General features: G+C 64.2%; 3 protein-coding genes across 3 annotated transcripts in view; all 3 read left to right on the top strand.

Annotated features, from left to right (window-relative positions):
* Positions 1-493: 493 nt before the first annotated feature.
* Positions 494-2255, top strand: MFSD5 (major facilitator superfamily domain containing 5). The gene has a single exon (XM_026045066.1). It carries the CDS (start codon positions 579-581, stop codon positions 1935-1937), a length of 1359 nt encoding a protein of 452 aa, XP_025900851.1. The 5' UTR covers positions 494-578; the 3' UTR covers positions 1938-2255.
* Positions 2256-3157: 902 nt separating this feature from the next.
* ESPL1 (extra spindle pole bodies like 1, separase) lies at positions 3158-14124 on the top strand. Its single transcript, XM_026045099.1, has 29 exons — positions 3158-4420; positions 4590-4694; positions 4908-5028; positions 5245-5381; positions 5465-5658; positions 5743-5985; positions 6128-6272; positions 6639-6783; positions 7038-7177; positions 7298-7432; positions 7505-7624; positions 7847-8018; positions 8295-8423; positions 8544-8700; positions 8900-9009; positions 9316-10445; positions 10649-11006; positions 11132-11272; positions 11411-11624; positions 11785-11978; positions 12065-12192; positions 12267-12389; positions 12470-12625; positions 12712-12882; positions 12960-13064; positions 13138-13253; positions 13340-13423; positions 13497-13661; positions 13753-14124. Exons 1-29 carry the CDS (start codon positions 3158-3160, stop codon positions 13985-13987), a joined length of 6636 nt encoding a protein of 2211 aa, XP_025900884.1. The 3' UTR covers positions 13988-14124.
* Positions 14125-14640: 516 nt separating this feature from the next.
* PFDN5 (prefoldin subunit 5) overlaps positions 14641-14807 on the top strand; it is a 2799-nt gene continuing 2632 nt past the window's right edge. Inside the window, exon 1 of the mRNA XM_026045100.1 lies at positions 14641-14649. Coding sequence (XP_025900885.1) covers positions 14641-14649 — 9 coding nt within the window. The remainder of the gene's footprint in view (positions 14650-14807) is intronic.

Genomic DNA, 14807 nt, shown 5'->3' on the forward strand with positions numbered 1-14807 from the left:
GGGGGGTAGGGTAGAAATCCGCGAGGTGACGGAGCTGCCCCCTCTTTCCTCGCGCCATGGGGACAGGGGGACGTCGGCCGCGGCAGGACAGGGCGATTCCCCATCGCCAGGAGCCGGGTTCGTCCCGTGGGACCGTCCGCACCCTCGGGGCCGCCCCCGGGGCCGAGGCCACCCAGGTGCGGTGGGCACAGGGCCGGGCGCTGGCGCTGCCCTGTCCTGCCATACAGTCACCCCCATTTTATATATTTCATTTCTCAAGTTGTCAGGAAAGATCCATCTGCGAGCGGCAGGTTGGAAATGAGGATCGGGAATGGGGCCGGTGCCATGGGGCCTGGGAAGGGACCTCTGGGGGTGACGTGCTCAGGTTGCAGGTTGCACCAGGTCCAGGTGGGATTTGAAGCTCCAGAGAAGGAGACTCCAGAGCCCTCCCAGTGCAGCCTGTTCCAGGCTCTGCCACCCTCCCAGTGCGGTAGTTCTGTGCCGCGTCTCCCTTGTGGATCCCACACTGTTTTCCCCCTGTTTCCCAGGAGCGTCGCGGCTGCCCCTGCCCAGACATGCTGGCACCGCTCTGAGGCACCATGTTCTTCACCGCCTACGCCTCCTTCGCTGTCCTCTTGGCCGTGTGCTTGGCCTTGGAGCTGTCCGCCTGCCGCTCCAAGCTCGCAGGCAGCGCCTGCACCAATCCAGCCTTCCTCCACTTCCAGCGGGATTACTACCAGGTGTATTTCCTGGCTCTGGCCGCCGACTGGCTGCAGGGCCCCTACCTCTACAAACTCTACCAGCACTACCGCTTCCTGGAGGGGCAGATCGCCATCATCTATGTGTGCGGTTTTGCTTCCAGTGTCCTCTTCGGGCTGGTCTCCACGTCCCTGGTGGACTGGTTGGGCCGGAAAAAATCCTGCATCCTCTTTTCCTTGACCTACTCCATCTGCTGCCTCACCAAGCTCTCCTGGGATTACTTTGTCCTCGTGGTCGGTAGGATTCTGGGCGGCTTGTCCACGGCGCTGCTGTTCTCCGCCTTCGAGGCGTGGTACATCCACGAGCACGTGGAGCGCCACGACTTCCCGGCGGAGTGGATCCCAGCCACCTTCTCGCGAGCGGCGTTCTGGAACAGCGTCATTGCCGTGGGCGCCGGCGTGGTAGCCAACTGCTTTGCAGAATGGCTGGGCCTGGGGCCGGTAGCCCCGTTCATGGTCTCCATCCCCCTCCTCATGCTGACGGGCGTCTTCGCCATGAAAAACTGGGATGAGAACTATGGGAAGAAGCGGGCGCTCTCCAAGACGTGCATGGATGGCTTGAAGTGCCTCCTTTCGGACCGACGCGTCCTGCTCCTGGGCACCATCCAGGCGCTGTTTGAGAGCGTCATCTACATCTTCATCTTCCTGTGGACGCCTGTGCTGGACCCTCATGGCCCCCCCTTGGGCATCGTCTTCTCCAGCTTCATGGCAGCCAGCATGGTGGGCTCTTCCCTCTATCGGATTGCCACTTCCAAGAGGTACCACCTCCAGCCCATCCACGTCCTCTCACTCTCAGTCCTTATAGTCTTCTTCTCGCTCTTCATGCTCACCTTCTCCACCAACCCTGGCCAGGAGAGCCCTTCCGAGTCCTTTCTGGCTTTCTTGCTCATCGAGCTCTCCTGCGGTCTCTACTTCCCCGCCATGGGCTTCCTGCGGCGGAAGGTGATCCCGGAGAAGGACCAGGTGGGGGTGATGAACTGGTTCCGTGTGCCGCTGAACCTGCTCGCCTGCCTCGGCCTGCTCCTCCTGCACGACAGCGACTACAAGACGGGCACCAGGAACATGTTCACCGCCTGCTCCGTGCTCATGGTCATGGCGCTGCTGGCCGTCGTCAGCCTCTTCAGCATCGTCCGCAGCAGCGCGGAGCTGCGCGTGCCCGCTCCGCAGGGCCAGGCCGACCCATCCTCCCTGGAGCTCTGAGGAGCCGCTGCATCCCAAAGTCCTTTCCAAGGTGGGGCCCGAGCTCATGCGGGGCAGGTCGGAGGCCGACGCTCCTGTGCTGGCTGTGACTGATGGGCGCCGGCTGTAGGAACACTGGAAAAAAAACACATCAGTGAACTGTCAGTTCCCAAAGCATCCCAACCCTCTCCGAGGCGGCAAGTGAAGTACTGGGAGTGCTCACTGCGTGGCGCCAGACTCCAGAGAGCTGGAGGCGCCCCGGAGCAGGCGCTGCCGGCTGCGTTATCCCGGCTGCTCCAAGCCCGGCAGCCCCCTCCTCTGCTGCTGCTGCTGTTTTCTTTTTTAAGCAAATAAAAAGTGTTTCCTCACACCCATGAGGGTCATGCGGTTCCTGCTGGGAACCAACTGCTTGTTGCTGCGTGCTTGCTTGTTCGCAGCGGGTTGTGCAGGGGTAACTAACACCCTTGTGCCCGCGGTTGTGCGGGAGCCCGCGCGCACCGCTGCCCTTGCACGCGCATGCTGTGCGCATGCATTGCACGCTTGTGTGCGCGCAAAGGGCTCTCTTGCCATGGAGACCGTGCACGAAGCACCAGTTTGCATATGTGGGCGTGTGGAGGGGGCCCCCTTGCCCCCCCCCCACCCGTGATCACACCGGTCCCTATAGCCCGTCCATACGTGCACATCGGTAACCATAACCCACCCACGCATGCGCACACGGAGCCGGGGGGGGGGGTGCGGGGTGGGGGAGGCCGTTATCCTGTGCGCATGCGCTCTGCTGTAACGCCACTTCGGCGCGGACTACAACTCCCGGCGTGCCCTGCGCGAGCGGTGCCGCGCGCTGATTGGCTGCGCTGTCTATTTGAAGCGAGCGCGCGGGCGACGCCGGAGGCTGCGGGCGGTAACGCGTGAGCGGCGGCGGGGGGGCGCTTGGGGGGCTGGGGGCGGCTCAGGCAGGTCCCGATGTGGGGAGAAGTGAGGCCGGGTTGGGGCTGAAGGCCCTGGGGGCCCGGAATTGGGGCTGGGGGGTTTACCGTCTATGGGGAGGAGTTGGGAGTGGGGCTGGGGGAGCTGGGAGGGGGCTGGGGGGCTGCAGCCCCGGTGGGGCTGCGTGGGGGGGGGCTCCCGCTGCCTCCCTGTTGGGGGGGGCGGCCCCGAGGGACCGTTGCCCCTTTCAAGGGCACGGGGGCTGACGCCGCTCCCCCCGCAACGTGTCCCCTCTCCCCGTGCAGGCCTGGGGCATCATGACGCGCCTCCGCGAGGGCGACTTTGCGAAGCGGCTGCGCAGCCAGGCGCACACGGAGACGCTGCTCTCGGAGCTGACGGTGAGAGCCCCGGCGGCAGCGCCAGCTCCGTGTGGCCGGCGCGGCACGTTCGGGGGGATGCTGTTCCCAGGGATGCTGATGGCCCCTTCTGTGCAGGAGCAGCTCAGTGGTGCCTCGAAGGCGTCGGGCTCACATGGCCCGGCCGCCGCGCGGAGCGTCACCTGCGACCGAGTGCTGCGAGCCTGCGTGGAGCAGCTGGGGCGGCCGGGGCTCGGCGCCGCGCACGCCGCCAGCCTCGTCGCCCTGGCATGTGTCGCCGGCCGCGGCTGCGCTGCCGCTTCACCCTCGCCCGCTCCCCTCTACCTGGAGAAGATGCTCTACCATGTGCTGCGCAACGCGGCCGCCCAGGGCGCCGCTGAGGCCACGTGGACGGCGGCCGATTTCCTCCGGGACCGGCTGCTCACCTACGAGCCCCAGCACGTCGCCTCCAAGGACTTCGTGGCGCTGGCGCAGAGCAGCTTCAGCGTCCTGTGGAGCAACGCGGAGGCCCTGGCTGGCGGCGGGGAGGACGCGGGCCGGGCTGCGCTTGCGGCTCGCCTGCGCGCCCTGCGCTTCCTGGCGCTGCTGGGGGACGCGGCGAGTGCCCCGCTGCCGCGGGAGCCTCCCTTCCTCACCTCCAAGGTGGCCCGCCAGGCGGCTGCAGCCGCTGCCTTGTTCAAATCCCCCCGGGAGCCCCTCAGCGCGGCCGACGCCGCCTTTCTCAGCCAGCAGCTGCGGCAGCTGCTCGTGGCTCTGCACGCCGGCAGCGAGGGCGCGCAGCCCCCTGCCATTTGCACTGTCGAGCTCACCCTGCTGCTCTGCGCGCAGCTCTGCAGGAGCGGCCGCCACGCGGAGGCGTGGGCGGCTGTGGAGGAAGCGCGGCGCAGCCTGGGTCGCCCCACGAGGCCGCTCGCAGCCCCCATGGCCCTGCTCGACGCTGGTGTCTCGCTGAGCCGGGCGCTGGCCGAGGACGGCGGCGCGGCCCAGCGACCCCTCTCGCAGGCGGCTGCGGCACTCGGCTCCGCGCCGGACGCCTCGGAGCGCTCTGCGCGGCTGCTCGCCGAGAGCTGCTACTTCATCGTCCTGACCCTCGGCCACTACGTGGAGAGCAGCAAGAGGAAGCCCTTTGCCCGGGAATTCCTTTCCAGCCTCTGCCCCTTCATGGAGAGCTACTGCGGCATCATCCACAGGCTGCTGCAGGAGGTAAGGCCGGGCTGCCTCCTCAGCCGGAGCCTCTGTGTGCGCTGGCCTGGATGGTGACTGCACTGTAGACTTGCTCAGTTGTCACCTCTGTCCTTTCTGGCACCCACTATTGGTACCAGTTGCTGCCAGGTCTATGAAAACCCTCTTCTTTCTTTCCTCCCCTCTGCAGATTCCTCTCGACAGCAGCAAGGAGCAGCTAAGGGTGAAGCAGCTGCTCTACTACAGCCTCCAGATCTTCACCAACGTAGCCTACAGCACCTTCCAGTGCTCCCAGGTACCGGTGGCAGAGGACACAGTCCCCAGGTCAGGGCTGGTCAGGACTCTGGCCGAGCCACAAGCGCGGTGTTGGGAAGCCTCCCTGCTCTGGGCTGGCAAACTGGGTTCCTCGGCACTTTTAGCAGCCTGCCTGAGCCCCGAAGCCCCTCAGAGGGATCTCTCATGACCCCTGCATCGAGTTGCTCTCCCTCTAACTGTGCCCGTTGCGCAGGCGAGGGGCTGGCATGGCCTGGAGCAGCTGCTGGGGACGTGCCAGCGCGTCGTGGAGTGGATGTTGGCAGCGCTGGAGGGGCTGCTCTTGAGCAAACAAGCAGAGTACCTCGAAATCACCGGTCAGTGGCCCTAGGCAGCCCCTGGCTGCAGTCCACGAGTCTAAAACGTAGCAGCTCCGTATCTGCCTCCTCCTGGGCAGCCTGGAGCTCAGAGCGTGAAGCACCCGTAGCTTGTAGGGCTTGGGAAGGGGGTGTTAGTTCTCCCTGGAAGAGGGAAGATGGTGACACGCTCTTTCCAGAGCACCTTTAACACTGGGCTTTTTTCTTCTGTGGCAGCATCGTGCACATACAAGCTGGCCTACATCTTCTACAGCCAGAATCTTCACAAGGAGGTCATCTCCCTCTCCAAGGTCTTCTGCAAGAAGCTGGAGAGCACGGATATGTCTCAGTACCCAGAGATACTGCCAGAAAAGGTGGGCTGAGGACCGTGGCGCAGGCTGGGCCTCACCAGGAGGCTGAAGGCAGCCCGACCGCCCCGTTGCCGCTCTCCCCGCAGTTGCACAGGTGCTTCAGGCTGCAGGTGGAGAGCTGCTGGGAGCAGGGCCTGTTTGAGGAGGCCCTGGCGGCCGTCGTGCAGTGGTTGGCCGCCCTGCGGGACAGGCTGCGGGAGCAGATGGTGGAGCCCGTGTCTCTCTGGGCCCGAGTCAAGGCAGATGCCACGAAGAAGGGGACGCAGGAGGTTCAGTTATGGTAAAGCGAGGCCCGCGCTCGCCACACACATGGGGTGCGCCCTGCATGGGCCCACCCCCCCCCAAATAGCCCCCGATTCCCCAGGACGCTGAAGGATGCCCTGAAGGGATGCCAACTGGACGTGGGGACCTTGGTGGCCTTGCTCTTCGAAGAGCTCAAGGCCTACAAGAGCGTGCGGGCCAGCACGGGCCGGGAGCGCTACAATGTCGTCTGCGACCTGCTGGAGCTCTGCTCGGAGGAGAGCGGCCGCACGCACCAACGGGCCACCGGCCTCGTGGAGCTGGCCCAAGTCTTGTGTTATCACGACTGCACGGCGCACACCGACTGGTGCGTGGCTCTGGTTGTGCTGGGAGAGCTGCTGGCTCTGTCCTGTGTCTCTAGGAGCCTTTGGGGGCTCCTCAAGGGATTTGAAAGCTTTAGGGGTCAGTTTTGGGTGCAGAAGGATGTTTCTAATTCCTTTCTCTGGCAGCTCTGCCCTGGACTCGATCCAAGAGGCCTTGCGGCTGCTGGAGTCTGTACCCAGGACTGCCCAGAACCAGGATGAGCTCCTCGATGACCAGGCGCAGGCCTTGCTCTGGCTCTACATCTGCACCCTGGAGGCCAAGCTGAAGGAGGTAGGTGGGGGTGAGGAAGGTTGAAAAACCTGGAAACTTCCAGCTGTGGTGATCCCAGGCTCCCAAACCTTCTCTGTGCCATCTACATAATGCACCAATCTCCAAAGCCAAGAGTTAGGGTGGAGAACAGCTCCCTGCTCTCTTGGCTCCCTCGCACTTCCAGGGTTTTCAGTTATGCCAAACTACTGTGGACGAGCCTGGTGCCTCTTGGTGTGGGAAGCGTCCTCATCAGCTCTTCCCTACTCACCCTTCTTCCTTTGCCAAGGCCACCAAAAGCCTTCCCAGAGCCCTAGCAGGGCCCCAGGGGCTGGTAGCACTGCCTGTGTCTCCTGATGTTTGTTGCTGCTGCTTCCTAACCGGCTGCAGAGCATTGAGAGGGAGCAGAGAGCGAGAGCTCAGGGGCAGAAGAACCTGGAGGACTTTGAGCCCAACGACCTCAATTACGAAGACAAGCTGCAGGAGGACAAGTTCCTGTACGACGGCATCGTCTTCAACCTGGCTGCGGAGTCCGGTGAGAAAGTGGTGGGTTTGAAGCCCCTTGTGTTGTGGAAAAGGCCCCTTTGGCCAGCAAGGTTCTTGTACCCGAGGAAGGAGCTGCCCTGGGGTTGATACTGGGAGGGGAAGACACATTTAGGAGATGCTCTGCTCCATGGGAGAGCAGGAAAACATGTTCCTGAGAGGCAGAGGCTTTGCTGGAGATGCCTCCCCTCCCAGACTGGTTTGCTCTACCTGGAGAAGCTGCTCAAAGCTGTAACGTGTTCTTAGCTCAGTCCCGGAGCCTGGACGATGCCTTTGCCTTGTGGAAGCAGCTCCTGGAGAAGAAGGGAGTTCCCAGCGTGCGCAGCCCGGAGCAGACTGTGGCCTCCCTGCACATCATGGCAGCCCTCTACAAACTGATGTCCAAGGTAACACGCATGAGGGCTTGGTCGGTCCCATAGCAGAGAAAGACAGAGGGAGAGCAGCCACTGCCGGCGCAGAGCATCCCTCTGGGATGGTCTCCAAGCATCACCGTGTCCTGCCCTCAGCCCCTGCAGGCCCTGGAGAGCTACTTTCTGGTCAGGTCCCTGTGCAGTGCCCTCGGAGACAACCTGGGCATGGCCGGTGCTTTGTGCCAGGTCACCAAGCTGCTTTTCCAGCTGGAGTGTCCCAGCTATGCCAAGGCAAGTGCGGCACGGATGGACCGAGCCAGGCAGCCGAGGCCATGGTCCTCACCCTGTGGTGCCTCCTTCTAGCTCTTCCTGGAGGAGACGGAGTCCTGCCTGCGGAAGGCTGACGGCAGCGGCGACTCCTACCTGCTGCTGAAGCAAACGTGCCTGCTGCTCCGCAGCCAGCTCTGCTGCACCAGCCACCAGGTACCAGGGCCTCCCCCCGGGGAGGCCTCGCTGCCTGGGGCTGCCCTGAAAACCCTTTCCCACCTGTGATGGGAGAGCAGAAGGAGAGCTTGGCAGCTCCCTGGCAGGCCTCGGCATCTCTTGCTGGCAACTATTTACCACTGAGAGATGTGGAAATATCCTCAGCGTCACCGGAGTGGTGACGTTTTTCCTCATCCCGTTGATTTCTGCTGCTGCCTCCAGGTTGGAGAAGGCCTTGCCCTGCTGCTGGCCGTGCACCAGAACCCAGTTCTGCAGAAGGCCTCGAAGGTCTGGTACCTGCTGCGAGCCCACGTCCTTCAGCTAGCAGCCACCTACCTGGGCCTCCCTCCTGCCCGTCTCCCGCCGGAGCTCAGGCAGCAGCTCTCTGCTCTGGGTGCGTCGCTGAGGGGACCCAGCGGGTGGCCCAAAGCCCTGCAGCGAGCTCCAGAGCAACGGAAGAACTGCAGGGCTTGTGAGCAAAGCTAAAGCTCTGTGAGAGCTTCATGCTCTCGTTTTCCCCAAAACGAGCCCTTTTTGGGGCGGGAAGAGGGAAGCTGGAGCCTGTCTGGCTCTGAGGTCCCACTGGAGCCTCTCCCACTGCTGTGCTGGGAAGGGAGGGCTTGGTCTCATGCTGGGCAGAGCACTGATGTCCCCCGCTGCTCTCGTGCAGGGTGGAGGACACCTGAGACGGCTCTCACCGAAGCCCACAAGTTGTTCCGTAGCATCGTCCTCCTGGTGATGGGCAGCAACCTGCTAGGCTCCCAAAAGACCGTGTCAGACGCCCGGTTTGTGGATTATGGTGAGTTTTATTTGCTTTCGTGGACCAAAAAGCAACTGCCCTTTTGGAAGGCCTCGTCTCCTTGCTGCCCTGCTGGGCAGGGGAGCTCTGGTCACCTGCATGTCCCTCCACGCCTTGCAGGGGACAACCTGCTGCAGAAGTGGCAAGTGCTGGCTGATCTGCTGGCCTGCTCAGAGCAGCTCGTGGCTGCACTCAGCCAGGTGGAGATGGTGACCGAAGCCAAAGCCTTCTGCTTGGAGGCCATCAAGCTGGCCATGAAGCTGCACGCAGCTCGGTGGTGAGTGACCACTGCGGTGTCCCCAAGCCCAGGGCACCTCTGGGAGGATTGGCTGCTTTGGGGCTTTTTTGAGCACAAACAGCTGCTTTTAGGCCATCCCAGGATGTGCTTTCTGTGCGTTTAGCTTAAACACAAGCTTGTTGCTTGCTGTCTGCATGGGGATGTGGCTGGGGGGCTCTGAGTGCCGTGTCCCCCCCAGGTGTGTGGCCTTCCTCGTGCTGAAGGCGCAGCTGGAGCTGCAGTGCAACGAGCTGGAGCTGAGTCGCTGCGACCTCCGGCAGGCCCAGTTCCTCCTCGAGTCCAGCACCGGTGAGTCCCTCCTGGCTCCCCTTGTCCAGGCATGGAAGCAGGCTTGGTGTTGGGCACAAACTGCGGGAGAATCAGGCTGAAACGCGACTCGCCGGGTTGTAAAGGTGCAGCTGGGCTCAATTGGGGAGCAAAAGGTTGGGTAGAAAAATGGGGAGTGCTGGAATATCCCAGCTTAGCTGCCCCTCATCCTTCTCTGGGCAAGAGGGCAGCGCTGCCAGGAAAGGCGCCACAGTGGGAGCCACTGGTGTGGGTTAGGAGCGTGGGGGAAGGATGTTGGACTAACTCGCCTCTCTCTGTGGCCTGCAGAGTTCGAAGGCAGCAAGAGGCAGCACAGGCGAAGGAAGATCCTGCTGTGCAAGGGCGAGCTGGAAGGCAGCAAGAAACGGCCTCCCGGCCTGGAGGCTCCTGCGGAAGAGGCCGCCTTTCTGAAGGGCCCCGCGCTTGAGTTTGTGGCCACGGTGAGCGGGCCAGGCGAGGCCGCTGCTCTTACCACCTCTCCGGAGCTGAAGCCCAAGCAGAAGAGGCACCTGGGCTTCCTCGGCCACCCCTCCGCGTGCTCCTGCTCGCTGTGCTCTGACGTGACCCTCTCGGCGCTCTGCCTGCGCTGGCTGCTTTGCTGCGCCCAGCTTGAGCTGGCAGGGGCCGGGACGGCCGAGGGGCTCGGGCTGCTCGAGGCCACGCTGCGGCGCTGCCAGGCCGTGGCCGCCCGCTTCGTCGCCGTGCTGCGGGACAAGCTGTGGGGTGGCCCCGTGCCGCTGGACGGCCAGGCCCTGCCTGCCTTGGAGCTCCTGGATGATCTGATGGCCACTGTCTACACCACGTTGGCCTCCCAAAGCCTGGCGAGCTGCCAGGCTGAAGAGAAGCTGCAGGAGGCCGTGGAGGCTGGTCTGACCTTCCTGCAGTCCCGGCGGCCTCGCTTGCCCAGCCTGGAGATCTGCAGGGCCACCCTGCTGCTTGCCAAGGCCACCGCCACCATCTGCACTCAGATCCCCCATCGCAAGGGCTCTGTGACCAGCGTCTTCTCCAGCGCTTGGGCCTGGCAGCCCCCGCTGACCCCTGTGGAGCCCAAAGGATCAGCTGCCCTCAAGGCCCCCCAGATGGAAAAGGCTCTACCACAGAGGAGCAAAAGTAGGAAGGGGGCAGTGACAGTCACCGGGCCCAAGCCCAAGGTGAAGAAGAGCCAGAGAGTGAAGCCCCTGGCTGCAACGGACTTGGATGATGTCTTTGCTGTGGGCGACCTGGACGGGGAGGTGCCCCCCATCGTTATTCGACCAGTGACGCTGCCCCACACCCCGCACCAGAAGCCCTGTCCCCCTGCCAAGGCTGCGGCCCCCAGGGCTCCATTCAGGGTGTTCATCGACTCCTCCCCTGCGCCTGACAAGTCCCAGCTCCTGAAAGCCCCCAGAGCCAAGGGCAGAGCCAAGTCCCGCCTGAAGGTGAGCGAGGAGGGACAGGGCTTGAGGATGGCTTGGGGCCGGGAGGTGGTTCCTTTTCCTGTGCCCGTTAGCACAGCAGGTGACAAGGCTGCGCTTGGCCCTGGGCCTCTTGGGGCTGTCACCTCACAGAGCTGGATGGGGCACTGAGAAGGTGCCGGGGAGCAGGCTCGCGGCACCGACACCTCCGCATCCCTCTGCTCTAGGTGACGTTCAGTGACGACAGCGACGTGGAGGATCCCAAACCGAAGGCGACTGCAGCAGCTGGCAAAGCTCTGGCCTCCAGCCACAAGAGTTCAGAGCGCACAGGCCGTTCCTGGAGAGTCCCGGGCCCCAAATCCTCAGTCACCGTCGCGACAGGATCCCGGACGACGCGGACGAGCTCCCGCAAGTCTGATAGCACAGAGGGGAAAAGGGAGCAGGCGACTCGCAGGGCTCCCAGACGGAGGGTGGAGGAGAAGCGGGAGCTCATGAGGACCATCGAGGAAGAGGAGAAGCTGGAGGAGAAGGTTGAGATCTGCCTGGAGGGTTTGCGGGCCCATGAGGAAGAGGAGGGAGTGTCAGGTGAGGGGGGTGCCTGGGGGAGGAAGGCAGGGGAGCCTTTCAGCTCCCCCAGCAGCTGTCTGGAGGTGACACTGTCCAAGACCCAATGTGTCCAAAGCGGCAGGACCTTCCCTCTCTCCCTGCAGGCAGGAGATGGAAGGAGGGTGCAGATGGGGTGTGCGAGGTCCTGCGTCAAGAAGCCAACAGGGACAACATCTCTGTGGTGTCACTGCATGACCGGGAGCCCCTGCACCTCGGGGTGCTCTCCAATGGCCTACCTGCCGGCGGTGAGCTCTGGAAAGCTGCCCTGAGCCTTTCTCCACATCCCCTCGGAGCTTCCTGCTGCTCCCAGCTCAGCAATGGGCCGAGGTGCTGCCAGCAGGGACTGACCCCACTTGGGATGGGTTTTTTTTGCGCTTTCGCAGATGCCGCTTCCCTGGACGCAGCCTGCAAGCTCCTCAAAGCTGCTTTCAACTGCATCAGCCACTGCCCCCCCGGCGCTCTCTACAGCCGGCTCTGCCAGCTGCTGGCGCTGGCGCGGGGCGAGCAGGACCCCGTGGGCACCGCGTACCTCGTGTGCGAGGCCCTCTCGGTCACCCTGCGCCACCAGCTGCTCAGCTCCCTCCACAGGAGCCTCCAGTAAGTGTCAGCAAGTCCCTGGCTGCTCCAGCAGAGCCAAGTCCTTTCTGTCTCCCCTGCCAGAGCCTTAGAGCGCTGCTGAGCTGGAGGGGTCTCCGCTGAAGCCATCAGATGCAGCAAAGCACAACGCGGGGTGGGTTTTTCTCGCTTCCTTCTCCAGCAAAGCCAAGAAGTCGTCGCTCGGCGTGACGGAGCAGCTGCGAGGGCTGTCGCTGCAGGAGGAGAGCGCCGCTCCGTGCAGCCGGCTCCGCCACCACCTCGCCCAGCTCCAGGACCTCTTTGCGTTCAGCTCCTCGGAGCTGGGGCCTCAGGACCAGGAGAGGTTCCAGGAGCAGCTGGAGCAGATTCCCAGTGGTAAGGGTTGCTCCTCAAGCTCCAGAGGGTTGCACGGCCTGGAGCCTGTCCCCTGGCTGGTGTTAAGCCCCGAGTGTCATTGCCAGGGGTAACTGTGTGCCTGATGACCGTCGTGAGCCTCCAGCCAGCCTTGGCAGGGGACACGCTGCTGCTGACAAGGCTGGAGAAGGGCAGCGCTCCCATCACCATCCGCATCCCCACCGGGTGCTCCAAGGTGAGGGCAGGGGTGGCAGCGGGGATGAGCCCAACTGCTGGGCTTCGGGCTCCCATCTCCCCTCTCTCTTCCAGGCCCCGCTGAGCTCGATGCTGCGGGAGTTCGATGCCATCCAGAGGGAGCAGAAGGAATCCATCAACTGCCCGGACCACGTGGAGTGGTGGCAGTGCCGCTTGAAGCTGGACCAGAGAATGAAGGTTGGAGAGAAGCTTCTCGTGCCCTGACAGGCCTGGTGGCACCTGGTGCAGCCGTCCCCAGTGACTCCATTCTCTCGCAGAGCCTCATCGAGACCCTGGAGACAGGGGTGCTGGGCTGCTGGAAGGGAGCCCTGCACCCGGGCAGCCCCGAGCCCGGCCTGGCCGAGGAGGCGTCCAGCCTGTGCGCCCGGCTCCGGCAGTGCGGCGGGGCGCGCGTGGACACGGCGCTGCTCACGGTGTGTCCTGGGACATCCCGTTGGCCTTGGCTCGGGATCGCAGGGCTCCAGAATGGTGCTCAATGCTCCCTTCCCTCTCCTCACAGGTCGTGCTCAAGGCCTCTGCCCTCCTCACGCCTCAGGATGTGCAGTCCTTGGCCTCTGGGTTCTGCCCCACTCAGCCCTACGCAGCCCAGATCCTTCTGCAGGAAGCCCTGGAGAAGCGGGAAGGCCGAGCCCGGCGGGCCGGGGGCTCCCTCGTCCTGGTGCTGGATAAGGTGAATGGCGGCAGCTCCCGCTTCTCGCCTGCCCGGCTTGGGCCTGCCCCTTGCTCACGTCTCCCTCTCGCTCCCAGCACCTGCAGCGGCTGCCCTGGGAGAGCATGGCGTTCCTGAGGGAAGTGAGCGTGACCCGGCTGCCGTCCCTGCGCTTCCTGCTCAGCTATTCCATGGCACGCGAGGTGAGAGCCCTGGGCTGTGCGGGCCGGGAGCTCGCGGGGGCTGGCGCTCACCCAACCCGTGTCCCCGCCGCAGGAGCGGGCGGGCTCCGTGCTGAGCCGCGGCGTGAACCCCGCGAGCACCTTCTACATCCTCAACCCGCACAACAACCTCCCGGGCACCGAGGAGCGATTCCGGAGCTGGTTTGAGAGGTGAGCGCGGTGCTGTGCCTGGGACCCGCAGCCTGGGCAGCCTCAGCATCGGGGCCCTCCACGCTCCATGCCACCCTCTCCCGCAGCGAGCCCGGCTGGAACGGCGTGACAGGAGCCATCCCGAGGCAGGAGCAGATGCAGGCAGCGCTCTCGGAGCATGACCTGTACATGTAAGCGGCGTTCGGGGCTCTCCGGCGCGCCGGGGGTCTCTCCCACACACTGATCCGCATCGTCTCCCTCCAGCTACGCCGGGCACGGAGCCGGCGCCCGCTTCCTGGATGGGCAGTCGCTTGCCAGGCTGGAGTGCAGCGCCGTGGCCCTGCTCTTCGGCTGCAGCAGCGCCGCGCTCGCCGTGCGCGGCGCCCTCGAGGGCTCCGGCATTGTCCTCAAGTACCTCATGGCCGGCTGGTGAGTGATGCAAGCGGGAGACTTTGGGGAAAAATACCGAAAACCCTCCTTTTCCGCTGCTCTAATGCACCCGCGGCCTTGCTCCGTGCAGCCCCCTGGTGCTGGGCAATCTGTGGGATGTGACGGACCGGGACATCGACCGCTACGCGGAGGCTCTGCTGCAGGGCTGGCTGCGGGCAGGCGCGGGCGCCCCGCTCCTGCGCTACGTCGCCCAGGCCCGGCTGGCGCCCAAGCTCAAGTCGCTCATCGGGGCCGCCCCTGTTGTCTACGGGCTGCCCGTGGGGCTGCAGCCGGGGCTCGGCGCGGCCTCCGGCCCCGCTCCCTGAGGGCTTCTGCCCTCCCTCGGCATCCTGGGGCTGCCGCCAGCTTCCCTTTGCACCCGTGTGGCTCCAGCCTGGGGTTTTTGCTTGTTCTTTGACATGGTTTTATGAAACAGTCGCTGCCTCTGTGGAAACAATAAAGTTGGGACTTTCAGCCTGAGTCCTGGTGTGCTTGTTGGGACGGGGCTGCGGGCACCTGGCACAAGAGGGGTAGTGACAAGCTCCGTGCACCCCCGTCCTGCTGCCACCAGTCCTGGTGCAGGGCTGGGGCCAGGCGAGGAGGCGGCAGCGCCCGCAGCGTGTGAAACTACCCCCAGCGCCTGTTCCCAGGCCGAGGGCAGCCGGGCCCGGCTGCTGTCACCACCGTCCAGCTCAAGGTTAGAGCAGCAGCGATAAGGGGCTGGCGCCGAGTCCAAGTGAGCACTTCCATAAACCGCCTTTCTTGAACCTCTTACAAACCTTGGCGGCCTCAGGGCCAGTCCGCGGCCCCCGCACTGCTGATAAACCTTGATTTTTCCCACGTCTTTATGGGACCGCAGGAGCAAAACAACCTGCAGCTTGAGGTGCTGCAACAAAACCTGCCTGGCTCCGGTGCTGCTGGCACCCCTTGCACCTGGAGCCCTGGCATGTGCTTGCAGGTTGTTACTTGCTATGTGTATATGGAGCTGGTAGGCACACGCAGTAGTCTATTTTATGTATTTATATATTTTACCTATTGCGTGTGTTCTGTGTATGTGCTACGAGCGGGCGGGGCCGCCCTGCGAGGCGCCGCTGCGGGCGGCTGCGCCGCCGCCGGCCGCCAGGGGGGGCGCGGGGCTGAAACCAC

This window comes from Nothoprocta perdicaria, unplaced genomic scaffold, assembly GCF_003342845.1.
Source record: "Nothoprocta perdicaria isolate Ctin4 unplaced genomic scaffold, notPer1 scaffold_398, whole genome shotgun sequence".
Classification (NCBI taxonomy): domain Eukaryota; kingdom Metazoa; phylum Chordata; class Aves; order Tinamiformes; family Tinamidae; genus Nothoprocta; species Nothoprocta perdicaria.